General features: G+C 57.1%; 2 protein-coding genes across 2 annotated transcripts in view; both read left to right on the forward strand.

Annotated features, from left to right (window-relative positions):
- Nucleotides 1-1,189: 1,189 nt before the first annotated feature.
- Nucleotides 1,190-9,422, forward strand: VOLCADRAFT_102616 (uncharacterized protein; the record flags this gene model as incomplete). Its single annotated transcript, XM_002945597.1, has 9 exons — nt 1,190-1,576; nt 1,758-1,971; nt 4,373-4,476; nt 4,783-5,070; nt 5,506-5,898; nt 6,175-6,480; nt 6,786-7,132; nt 7,789-7,975; nt 8,229-9,422. Exons 1-9 carry the CDS (start codon nt 1,364-1,366, stop codon nt 9,420-9,422), a joined length of 3,246 nt encoding a protein of 1,081 aa, XP_002945643.1. The 5' UTR covers nt 1,190-1,363.
- A 1,506-nt stretch (nt 9,423-10,928) lies between these two features.
- Nucleotides 10,929-12,446, forward strand: part of VOLCADRAFT_115592 (uncharacterized protein) — a gene marked incomplete at both ends in the record, with an annotated part of 4,546 nt that continues 3,028 nt past the window's right edge. Inside the window, 4 exons of the mRNA XM_002945598.1 lie at nt 10,929-11,070; nt 11,250-11,272; nt 12,071-12,157; nt 12,301-12,420. Of these exons, the coding sequence (XP_002945644.1) occupies nt 10,929-11,070; nt 11,250-11,272; nt 12,071-12,157; nt 12,301-12,420 (372 nt within the window). The remainder of the gene's footprint in view (nt 11,071-11,249; nt 11,273-12,070; nt 12,158-12,300; nt 12,421-12,446) is intronic.

Below are 12,446 nucleotides of genomic sequence, written 5' to 3' on the forward strand. Positions count from 1 at the left end.
ACGAGCTTATCGCGCCGCTTGCTAGAAGCGCAACTTGCGTGGGAATTGTGACCTGGTGCTTCTGTGCGTAAGAAAAAAACGTTGGTAAAAAAAGTTCCCAGCAGGGCTTGATGACCGGCATAAATCCGAAACCCTGAAGTTATCGCTCCTGTTGAAGGCAACCGCTGCCGCTACTTGCGGTTGCCGCATCCTGCTGCATCCCGCATGCTGCAGGCTTCGGTCTCCTTGGACTGATTCTATCCCCAGCGCGGGCTCCCCAGATAACTGTGATGCGGGACACATTCTCACGCCATCCGCTTACCAGCTACCAGCTAGCCGTTGTTTTAACTACAGGCCAACGGGACCAGGCTCCGAAACCAACATGGTGGGCAAATGCAGTCGTGCGGGGCATCGGTACGGACGCCTCTATGCCGTACAGAGATTAGCACAGGCCTCAGACTTCAGATGGGCATAGATACGGGGACACGCAGAGGCGGTTTGTGCAGCGCGACTGGCATATTAACCCGGGGGTGATGCGCTTTGCAGTGGCCATAACCAGTGTGGAGTGGAGACCAGTCTAAGGTCGTGTCTCTTGCGGTTAACCGGGCATGGCAGTGCAAGTTGGCACATGGAATTGATTCCAGTAGTGAAGGGAAGGGGTGATTTCTCGTTTGACTGAGAGGGACCGCGCGCCATAGTATCACATTTGCGCCAGGCCAGACGGGCTGAAACCTGTAACAGGCGGCCAAAGCGTCTGCTCGTTGCATTCGTTTTTAAGTAGGCTTGCGTTTGATTTGCCGTTTGGGAGTCACATCCGATGTCACATAGAAGTACACCTGGCTACGTTGCAGCGGTGGTGAAAAGGCCAAGTGGGAGTTGGCTTCAAGGTGATCCTCGGGTCATTTGGGAGCGGCCGCACGAATAAAATATCAGGAAGCTTTGTTTGTCCAGTGTATAAAATTATTTACTGGATTTTCCGAACCCTCGAGGTGCATGATTACTCTTGGTGCATGCTTCGAGGTGTCATGGTTTGGCTTTCGTTTGCGTAATATTGCGGGTGATCAACTAATTAAAGGCAACCATTACCTATGCTTTTAACTTATGACTTTGATGCGGCAAAGGTGAAAGTTTGTGTGCAATTTCATGTACGGCAAACCTCATCCGACGCGGTCCTATTCATTGACATGCAATCTCACCGGCCAAAGCCGAAATTGGTCCCGCGCATAGGACCATTTAATCGGTGTGGCCTGTGCGGACACCCAAATCTTGAAGCTTGTGCTAAGCAAGGAAACCTACTATCAACTTTTTCGGTTGTGTGGGCCGAAGTGGGCAGGGCCTCAAATCGCCCAAAGTGAACCTTGAATTTCACATAGACACAATCAGGATGATATCTCAGCAGTTTTGCCGGCGCCCCACGCTGCCTTCTCGCAGCACGACCCTCGCTGCGCGGCCAGTGCGTACTGTACGCATGCAGCTATTTCGCCGTGATGGCCCTGTCCTCGTCGAAGAGGGTGCTGTTGAGGAGCTAAATCAGCCGACTAAGCGCCAGAGGGAACAGATTAAGCGGACACTTCAAGAATTGGGTTTCACGGAGCAGGCAAGTAAACGCATCTTGGCTCCCTGAAGCTATTACATGTCACTTTTGAACTTCATGCGTCGAGAAATTGCGTTGCATGTAAAATTCATCTTGGTCTCAACCTCCACCTTGCTTTTATGCGCCAACCATCACTTTTGATCGGCGTCTTAGCATTCATCCCTTTCCTTAACCTCAATTGCAGGCGGCTGATATTCTAGCATACGGCAAGATCACAAACTCCAACGCAGACCTGCTTATCGGCGATATCCGCGCCTCGTTCGGCATTTATCAGGCTCCACCGCCCCAGGGACCCGTGGAGACCGTGCAAAACGGTGTGCAAGATCTCCTGGATCGTTTGCGTCTTCCGTTCTTGGGCCTGGTGCTCGCCGCGGGCCTCGCGGCTGCCTTCAGCCAGCGTGAGTCCCTGGGGTCTCTCGTGCCAGCGGTGCCTGTGGATGCGATCGCGGAATCTATTTCTTCAGCCGTCGATGATCTCGTTATAGCATTGTCCGGTTTGCCGGGGCTGGACGGTGAGGCGCTGGCAAACATTCAGGACGCGATTGACGAGTTCCTCTTTGAAACTTTGCAGAGGTGACCCTGCTGGGCTGAAGGGGAGTGCGCGGCTAGCCTTTCACCATTCATCTATCTCAGAGCAGCGCTGAATCCCCGACAAGCCGCGGAGACCTGGAGAGCACACAAGGCGGAAGGCTGTACAGTTCGGGAGAGTCTTGTAGGCGGGTTGATGCTGTGATTTGCAAAAATAATTTCGTTAATTGGGGTTTACACGGGCTATTTTCTTGCGGCTGGCTCGTCGTCCCCATTGCGCTGGTTATGGAAGGAGTAGGCAGGCAGCAGCAGATCGGGCAGGTACCAGCGCTAGCGTCAAGTAATTGAAGGCGAGACGTTGAGGAAACGTTTGACTATGGGGTCGGTCTGTGGAATTTCGGAGTTTTCCTAGATCAGGACCCTTTTCTTGTTTGACGCAGTTTCGAAATCCAGGTGGACGTACTCGTGCATGCGGCTGCGGAACGGGCGCGGTCTCGCCACGTACTTATTGAGCAACTACCCTATACACTGTACTTGCAGTATGTGGGCAGCGCAGCACGCCCGCTGTTATCCTTTTCTGGGTCCTTGAGGCGAGATTGCACGGCGGTCCGCTAGGGGGGGACTGTACGGCAATTGAAATTGAGAAGTGAAGAAAATGTATAGCGGCACACATTCACCCTATGCTGCGGGGCTTTTCTGTAGGCAAGGACGCAGAGCATGAGCAGAGTTTTATAACCATGAATTAGATGTCGACAAATGAGCGCAGCGCGCCGCATGCGCATCCATGTATTGTATGTCGTGGCTTCGGAGCGGCCTCCTCGTTCAGTTTTGGCCCGGTCCCGTCCTGTCGTCGGGTCGCCGTTACGCGGTCGGGTTTCCCGTTGCTTCGCCGATACATCTACGGCGAACGGACAAGTGCCGTACAGATAGTTGGGCCCTCTCGGTTGGGCAACGGCGGGCAATGCGTTGATGACAGTTGGGTGAGCGCTCTTTTGAGCATGCATCTGAGCGCAGGGCAGCGGTGGTGGTAATTTTGTGGCCGCTCGTCCTGTCGTTCTGTATCGTACCAGATTTGATGAGAGCAGGGGAGAAGTCTCCTCTGATGAGGGGTATTATTGTGGTATGTAGCTGCAGGTAGGCAAATTTTTGTGGGGAATGTGGAGGAAGTTAAGGGATAAGAACAATCCACGATGTAAGATGGTGATGCCGCTGCATAACAAGAGCGGAATTTCCTAATAATCCTAAGTCCGTGAGTATCACGAGCAGTTGCACGGCTATTGGAATGTTGGTTTGGGCAGCACAATGAGTCGGGTCCATGCGAATGGATGATCTGCAGGAGTGGAACTCAGTCGTCAGTATCAAGGTTTCTCAAGGTAACCCTTGTTGCGAAGATGAAGGATTCATCGCCTGCGGAAGGCGTTTGACTCTCCAATACAAAATACGGTGTCCGCTCCGCGAAGTATCGGACCGCCATTAGTGTCCCATGTTCCGTATATCAGTTATCATAACGAGGTCGCAAGGGCTCTAACTCAATACCTGCGATACTCGGTCACAAAAGGTCGTACTGCATCCATTGCATGAGCAGGCGCAGTTCTGCCCGCAGGATTTACGCCAAGCAAATAGTTTAGCATACGATGTATTCCTTGTTCTGCCCCTTATCGTGGTTCAATGTAAATTGCGAAAAACTAGCTTCCTGATACACTTCACGGAAGAATGATTTTATTTGCGATATTTTGAACTTTCGAGTTTTCATGCAGTATTCAAAGTTGCAAGCGTGCAAAGGCCTTTTTGGTTGCTCGTGCCCTGCCATGTGAACTTGAAATTCCGATTCCCACCTAGAATCAAAATTTGGGCAATGAAATACGCAATCCTTGCGTTTTTTCTCCAGCTGGTGGCAGCAGAGGTGCCCCTGTACATTCCAGCCGACCTTCACTGCTCGGACTTATGGAGCCATCATATTGAGCTCGGGGCTTCTGGAGGAGGCGAAAGTACCATATGGGAGGACGCAGGCGGCATGTGCAACATAACCTACCGTGGGGTTGCCGTGTCGACCCCCGAAGGTGGGGCGCCAAGGCCCCATCCTAAGTCAGGTCACGCACCAATGGAGCTTATGCCGCCTGGCCTGCACCGACATCCTGCAGCTCCCCTTCACCAATATAGCTCGAATCAATTGCTTTTCTGTTACATTCCATGTACATCTACGAATGCTAGGGACGGTACAAAGTTTCTTAACCCTCCCTCGCCGTTTGGCCTACGAAACTCCGCCTGCAGGCCGTACGACTGTATCGTACGACACCACTTTTCAAGTCCATAAAGAGCTCCTGTCTCAAATCCTGAATACGGTCCTCAGAGTCAAGGAGCGTGATTCCAGACAGGTGAGCACACACACACACACACAGATGATCTCGTGTGTCAACACCCCCCTCCTTACCGCACCACACACCTCTGCGGCACCACACATTCACCAACAGAACAGCCTTCCGCCACTTACCGCCAGCTCAGCCCACTTAACCCAAATAGCTACCCGCATTTCCCAGCGCGTTTCGCCTCCTTTGCGTCGTTTAAACATTGAAGATACTCCTTGCTTATTTCCACCTGGTGGTTCAGCTGGGTCAGCCGGGTCGGCGGGTCGGTGGGTCGGTGGGTTTATTCTATGTGTGCATCGGCGCGCTGGCCGCCAGGTCGGAGACCCCTTCATCGCCCCTTACCTGGCGGGTATCTACCAACGCCTGGGACTGGAGTACTCCGGGCTGCTGTGCTTCACACGGGTGACGCTGCTCTGGCGGCGAATCGCCGCCGCCACTACCGCGGCGGCGGTGGCGGTCGCGGAGGGGGTTACAGCGCCACCAGGATCAGAGACAGACGCGGCGGAGGCGGAGGCTGCTGCGGCGTCAGGGCGGCTGTTCGCGGCGCGTGTGGTGACCTTGGATTGGCATGTACAGCAACTACATCGGGAGCTCGTCTTAGAGGTACGACATCGTACGGCAGTGTATTGTACGGGAGTGTTGACTCGTGGCGGTTTGCGTTTTTGGTGGTGGCTGTTAGCCTGACACGGCTTTGCGTATTGTCCCAACTCAATAGCAAACGGGTGCCGCCCGGTTTTCCCTCTCCCCGCCATACAAACACACACGTGCCTAGATCGCACTGGCCTGCGCGCGCGCGTGTGTGATTTCGTGAGAACCGACGTACGACTCTTCCTCCCCCTCACCACACAGACACGATCTTTCCCGATACCGGCCCTTCTTTGTCTCAATCCTCTCCCCTCCCTCTCCCCTCCCTCTCCCCTCCCTCTCCCCTCCCTCTCCCCTCCCTCTCCCCTCCCTCTCCCTCTCCCCTCCCCTCCCTCTCCCCTCCCTCTCCCCTCCTCCATACCCTCATTATATATCCTCGGGCATCGTGCTCAGCCCTGGAAGGCGGCAGATCTGCGCCTCATGCTGAGTCGCGCAGCTGCCTACGCGGAGGGGCAGGCGTCCACAGGCCCGCTCACCATCGCCGCCGCCGCCGCCGGCGATGCCGCGTGCCGCCATCCAGCCACCTGGGCAGCTGGCGGCCATGGCGGCGGCGGTGGCGGCCTGACCGGCCCCTGGCTGCCCCGGCATGCCAGTGCGCTCATCGGTGGCGGCGGCGGCGGAGGAGGTGGAGGGCGTATGGGCGGATATTCCCCCGGCGGCAGCGGCGGGTGCGATGGATCTTCAAATTTTCTGCGGGCCTGGATGCGGGCGCCGCTGGGCGCCGTACTGTTTTGGCTGATGTGGCTGTGGTGTCCGACCATGCTCGTGGCGCTGGAGGCGATGCAGGTGTCGAGCGGAACTGGGGTGGCAGGGGGGAGGGGGGCATGATCAGTGAATAAGATTTACATTCATCAAAAATGCACGTCTGTCTGTTTGTCTGTCTGTCGGACTTCGGCATTATGCATCCACTTGACACGGTCTTCAGGCGGCACGGGAAAGCAGGCATGGAAGTACGGCACCCCTCAACACATATATGTATACATACATACTCACGTACTTGTAGGCGACGCTCCCGTCCTAACACGTTCATGCCTGTATCCTCCCTGCTGCTCATGCGTACAGGCCGCACCCGACAATCCTTGGATGGCGCTGTACATCTGCGTCATCGCCACTTGCCGTACACTGGCGGAGTGGCGCGCCACGGCTTCCGTGGTGCTGGCGCCGGGCCTTACGCTGTCGCAGCGTGTGTACGGCTTGGCGGCGGTACACGTCGCCGTCGGCTTGGCGGCGGCGGTTGTGACGGGGTTGCTCAACACCTGGCTGCCGTTGCTGGGCCACGGCGCGGCGACGGTGGTCGTGTGGCTGCACCTCGTGGTGCTGCCCACTGTGATGGTGGCCGTCCTGAGCGTGGCGGGCATGCCGCAGGTGGTGGGTAGCGATTTAGGTTTGTCGAATTTGGTTTTTTCCGATTTGGATTTATGCCGGTTTTGGGGTAGTGGTCGCTCTGACTCTGGTTTCGGGAAGAGGACTAAGAATAGGTAGAGATCCAGGTACGGGTCCTGTGTCTCGAGTATGTGTGTCCTCGTCTGTAGTTATGTCAGTCGTCCTCTAGGGAATTTCGAACAGTCCTCAGACAGTACAAGTCCCCACGCCGGTCGCGTGCTGCGAAAACCCTGTTTTCCCTCGTCCTCGCCTTGGGGGGTGTGCGACACCCCCCCACACGCGACACTCAGGCCCGTCAGCTAGCTGGCGGAGGCAGGGCACCCGCAGGCGCCGGCGGCGTTGACGGCGGCGGTGCCCGTCGGACCCGTCGTGGCAGCGCCGCTGCCGCCGCTGATGTTTTGGGCCTGATGCAAGGTCGCCGGCCTGGATCTGGAGGCATCCGCGACGGGGATCGTGGGGGGCTTGGCAGCGGTGGTGGCGGTGACGGCGGCGGCGGCGGACGCGGCGGCGGGAGGGTTCATAGCGGTGGCACGTCGGTGGCGGCGGCGGCGGCGGCGGCGGCGCAGGTTCACTGGCCGCCCGCCCTGGACGTACCCGCCTGGCTCGATGACTGGCCCAACGCACCGGAGGCATTTCGGTGAGTGAGTGAGTGAGCGACCCGTGGGTCCGTCGCTCGGTCGTTCGTTTAAATCTGTTCGTTTTGGACCCGTGGGTCGATCTTAGTCCTCCCTATTTGATCCCAGGTGAAATGGTGAAATGCTCTTTACTTCCCGGTAGAGCACTGAGAACCTCTAGGTCGTCGTCTGAGTTGCCTTTGTCTCCCTAACCCGCCGCAACCCTCTACTTCATCTTCTTCCCCCCACCCCTCATTTTACTTCGCTCAGCACAAAAAACTTCCCTGTCCTCCTCCTCCGGGTCTCCTTTACCTCGCTTCCTCGCACCGCACACAACACTCCATTTTCCCCCTTCCCCCCAAGCCCCGCAATCAGTCAACTCTAATCGCCACTCGCCCTCCCCCCTCCCCCCCCCTCCTGGCCCTGGCAGCAGCTTCACTCGTTTGTGGTTCGTCTTTCCCCCCCCCGTCCTGCCCCCTGGCCCTGCCCCCTGCCCTTGCCGAGGGCAATCCCATGCCCTCCCCCCGTTTCACTCCCCGGCCACCTACCCCTCCTCCCCCGACCGCTGAACATAAGCACGCATGCACACACACACGCACACACACACGCCCGCGCACACGTGCATGTGTGTATCATTCGGAAAAACACACGTACACGCCCTCCCGCCCTTTCCCCCCAGGTGCCCCATCACGCAATCGCTGATGCGGGAGCCGGCCCAGGCCTCTTCGGGGGTGACGTACGAGCGACCAGCTATCGTACAGTGGCTCGACCATCGTCGGGTGGATCCAGTTACCCACGTACCTCTCAAACGCCACCGCCTGGCTCCCAATTTGAATCTGCGGCACATGATCGAAGTCTGGGTGCAGGTGTGTGCGCGGCTGTTGGGAGAAAGGGGGGAAAAGAGAGGGAGATCTTGTCTTGAGATCTTGTCTTGTCGTATCTGTACGACAAGTCTGTACACGAGGATTGAAATGACTCCCAACCCTTTCCCTTGGCACGGGCGAAAGGTCACTTTCTAAGTTACATCGGCAGTATCTTTTATTACAACGTGAATTGATCCAATTCGGACGAAGAATGATTCGTTAATTATAACGCCTACCGTAACGCCTACTGATGTAGGACCGTGTAGAGGCTCGGCGGCGACTGGCACAACGGCTGCGGGAGGAGCTCTCCACGGAAGCAGCGGCGAAAGCGGCGGCAGCCGCCGCCGCCGCCGTTGGTACCACTACAGCCACACCCCGTTGTAGCGCGGCGGCGGAGGCCGTAGCGTCTGCGGCGGAGGCGCTTGCCGCCGCCGCCGCCGCCTCATTTGGACGATCACAACCTCGATCCGAAACCATCGGAGCTACCGCCGCCGGTGCGGGATCTGGAGCGGGCGGGGAGCACAGCGGCGACGCTGCCGTCGCCTGTACGGCAGTTTCAGGAGCTGCAGCAGCCGCAGGGGGAGCGGGAGCAGTAGCATCCAGAGTAGAGTCTCCGGAAACGGCGGAGGTGGCGGACTCGAGGCCGGAAGGTTCCGTACGAACAACATCTGTAGGCGTTATAGCTCGCGTTGGCGACGTGCCAGGTGGCGGCGCTAATGGCGGGGCAGGTGGCCTTGGCGCAGGCGCGAGCAGCGGGGTAGTGCAGGTGGAGGAGGTGGAGGCTTTGGCGCTGGCGGCGGCACGGGAGCGCGCAGGCCGCAGCCGCCGCCGCTGTCCCGGTGGCTTTGGCGCCGTCGGTTGCGACAATGGCCGCGACGGCAGCGGCGGCGGTACGACACATGTATGTAGTCGTCACCGCCGCAGCGGTAGCGGAATTGCCAACGGCAACGACGGCGGCAGCTGGTCCTGGTCTGCTGACGGCGCCGACGGCGTGGCCGAAGAAGTGTACGGCAACGACGGTTTGGACGGCGAGGACGCTGGCGCCATGAGCACCGGCAGCGGTGAGAGTCCGTTTGCGGCGCCGCTTACACTTGCGGCTGGCGGTAGCGGCGCCGACGCTGAAGAAGAAAACGAGCTGGCGGCCGACCCACAGGCTAGCGTCAGCGCTGGCATTCACGTTGGCGGCGGCGGCAGTGATGTCAACTCGTACGTGTACGACAATGGTTTCGGATCCGACAGGGGAGATCACGTCGCCGGAGCGGAACAGCGTAACCCTGCGGCAGCCAGCACCGCCGCCGACACCGACCTCCGCCGCCAGGAGGCCAGCCTCGGACACGGTCCAAGCTTTGGTCTGGTGTGGGACGGCGCGGATCCGGATAGCTCAGGCGTTTATGGGGTTGACGGCAGCGGCGTCAGCACCACCGCCGCCGCCGCTACTGCCGTCACGTGACGCCGGGAACACCGCCGTACGGGACGTGATGGCGCCGTCATCACTCATCACCACAAAGAAGACCACCGCCACCAACACGAACTGCCCCGGCAGCAGCACCACCATCACCACCACCACCACGACCAGCACCTGCTGGCGCAAGAAAAGACTGCTCCGTAACCAGCAGGAGCAGGAGGAGCAGCATAAGGGAGCAGAGGGGGCGGAGGGGGCAGCGGCAGAGCCATACGGAAACGCGGCTCGAGAATTCCTTTCACCGCCCACCGCCGCACCTTTCCCGTCCCCGCCAAAGTGGTTCGTGTCTTTCCCCGCCAAAGCCCCCGTCGCTGTCGCAGCATGACCAGCACCAGTAGCATCCAGAGCGGCTGCAGTAGTAGTAGTAGTAGTAGTAGTAGTAGTAGTAGTAGTAGTAGTAGTAGTAGCACGGGCTGGGCTTTTGGCCGCCACACGACTTCAGGAACGGATTTGCGTGGCTTGCGTAAATATGCGTCGCAGGACTAAGGCCATGGTATGCAGATGGGCACGCGTGGTCTTGCTTTGCCGTGCTGTACGACATCATGTGTATCATATGTCGTACAATACCTTGATTCTTTGTTCTTTGAAAAAAAGAGTGTGCTATTTATGTGCATTTGTGTTTCCCTCCCCTTTGTTTGTCTCTGTGTTTGTGTATGGATATGTATATCTGAGCACTTGATCTTTTTGTTTGCACGGTGTGGGGACATCGAGTATGTCGTACACGTGTGTCGGTAGTTGGTATCTGTACCTGTTATTCACCGTCGTCAAGGCTTGCATTTTATTTAATGTAGATTATTTGTACGGCATTATGTGGCTTGTTGGTGCGCGATGGCTTTTTCCCCAAAGCCCAATACATCACCGGGGACGTCGTCTGTTAAGAGGTCGTTGGAGGTTGGTCGTTAGCAACGGTTTGACATCGCAACAGTTTAACGGTTTGGTAGCGGACGGGAACCACCTGGCCTTTACAGCTTTTCTTCTTCTTAGCCCTTGGGATGTGGCACGCAGTACGGCAGCAGTACGGCAGCAGCACCGCTGCAGCAGGCTTCTCAAGTGGGGGTTGGAGCAGCCTAAAGGTCCTGTTTCCCCACCCTTCGGTCGTCCCCCGCATATTTTGGGCTGGCTGGCTGGCTCCGTTTATAAACTGTTGTGGAATGCTGGGTACGACAAGCCGTCGCGAGTCCACGTGCCTTGTACGATTGTTCCCGAAACGCTATTTTCAGTAGTTTAGGTGCACACATGCGCATGTGAGTTGCAGGAATTCAGTTCCAGGATTTAAGACTTGGCGTTGCGGACGGTCATGATGTGCGGGATGTGCGTTGCGCGCCTGCACCATGCATGGTGCATGCGGCCTGGTGGTGAGCTCCTCCACCACAACCTACTGTACCGCCGTTCTTCGCTGCTTTCGAAAACACGACAAACTGTAAGTGGATTTCGTCACGGGTGTTTTTTTTTGAAGGTTTCCAATACGTTCCCGGTTCTGAGGATCTGTCAAACATGTCAGCAGTAAAAGCCTTGGAAGCGAGGAAGAGGTTGCAGCACGGCAGCGTGGAAATCCTTGGGGAACTGCTGCCCGTCCGCTTCTTCCACGACCTGAAATCTGGGCCAGGCGGTCAGAGGGACGGGGACACCCGCGGAGGTGCGTGTCGTCGAGGCGAATTTTGCACGGGAGTCTCCCTGTTCGTGCCTGTCTCGCTGGACTCTCATCGCACGGACTCTCATGCCACGGATGGCTTGTTTGGGATGTTGTTTGGGTCTTCTGATAGGCCAAAGGATTTGGGAAAAGTCAGCAACGCTGGTCACTCTGCGCTTTTGCAGATTGCCGTGACGGTTTGGGCGCGGTGCGATGTGCAAGGGTTTGTGGTGTGGCTTATTTTTCGCTGCCGTGGTTCACGTGTATGGCATTCGCCCAGGGGATTTCTTTCTTGCGTCGGGAGGATTGGGCGAAGGTGTGAGGAGGCATAGGAGAGGCAGTAAAGAACAGTGTGTAGAAGCCTTTATGCATGTTAAAATGATAAGACATGTATGCTATCGTGGCTATCCAACGTTCGGCAACTGACGTATCTATCGCTGCGGACTCAACTGTCGACATATATACAGAGGTTTGTCATGAAACAAAGAGGAATTAAAAATTGGATACGGCTTTATGTTTCCTTTTGGTAATGACCTCGCTTTTAGGCTCGGTCGTGTGACAGGAAATTGCGTAGTTCGAAGTAGTACACATCGGCTGCAGACCTGAAGGATGGCAAGCAACCTATGTCACGTAACGACATTCTTGTAGCATGCAAAACTGTGCATACGTTAGCATATTACTTACGACTCGAAGACCAATTCCACTCCATGCACTTGAATTGTCAAGCGAGAGCACATAAGCGAACTAAGGTCAACAAACGGACCTAATTCGCATGGAGCCCTTACCTGCGGACTTTCAAGTAGATCCCTCGAGCACAGAGACCGATTTGCCAGGCCTCATGTTGCCCGTCGAGTCGCGGCCTATCAATCAGTCGCCGTTGAGGCCGGGCTCAACTTTAGTAGCTTACCAGCCAAATGGAGCATCTGGCCCTAGGACTCCAGGCAAAATGGGAAAAAGCCAGCACATTGCCCAGATACGCAGCCTTGGCCTTCTGCACGACCTCCAGGATTACATCGCTTCCATGGAATGCTTGGCAGCAGATCAAAAGAGGGAGCTAGAAAAGGTTCGCGAGGAGAAGCGTGACATGGAGCGGGTAAGCGTGACATGGCGCGACCTATGACCCTATCCTGACCCTTTCCTGCGGCTAGTGTCACACCTTTGCACCACGCGGCTAAGCACACTGCTAAACCCTTTCCCCCTCCTTCCCCCAAATCCTCGTCCCAACGGATTCACCAGTGCCTAGCCCGCGCCGAGGTAGCTGCCCAGGAGCGGGCCCCGGGCCCTGTTCTGGACTTTAGCGTATCCGAGGTTGCTGACCTGCCACCCCGGCTGCGGGCGCTGGTTGAAGACAACCGGGTAGGGCTCCAGGGGGGGGGCAGAGA

Source organism: Volvox carteri (assembly GCF_000143455.1).
Source record: "Volvox carteri f. nagariensis unplaced genomic scaffold VOLCAscaffold_1, whole genome shotgun sequence".
NCBI classification, from domain to species: Eukaryota; Viridiplantae; Chlorophyta; class Chlorophyceae; order Chlamydomonadales; family Volvocaceae; genus Volvox; species Volvox carteri.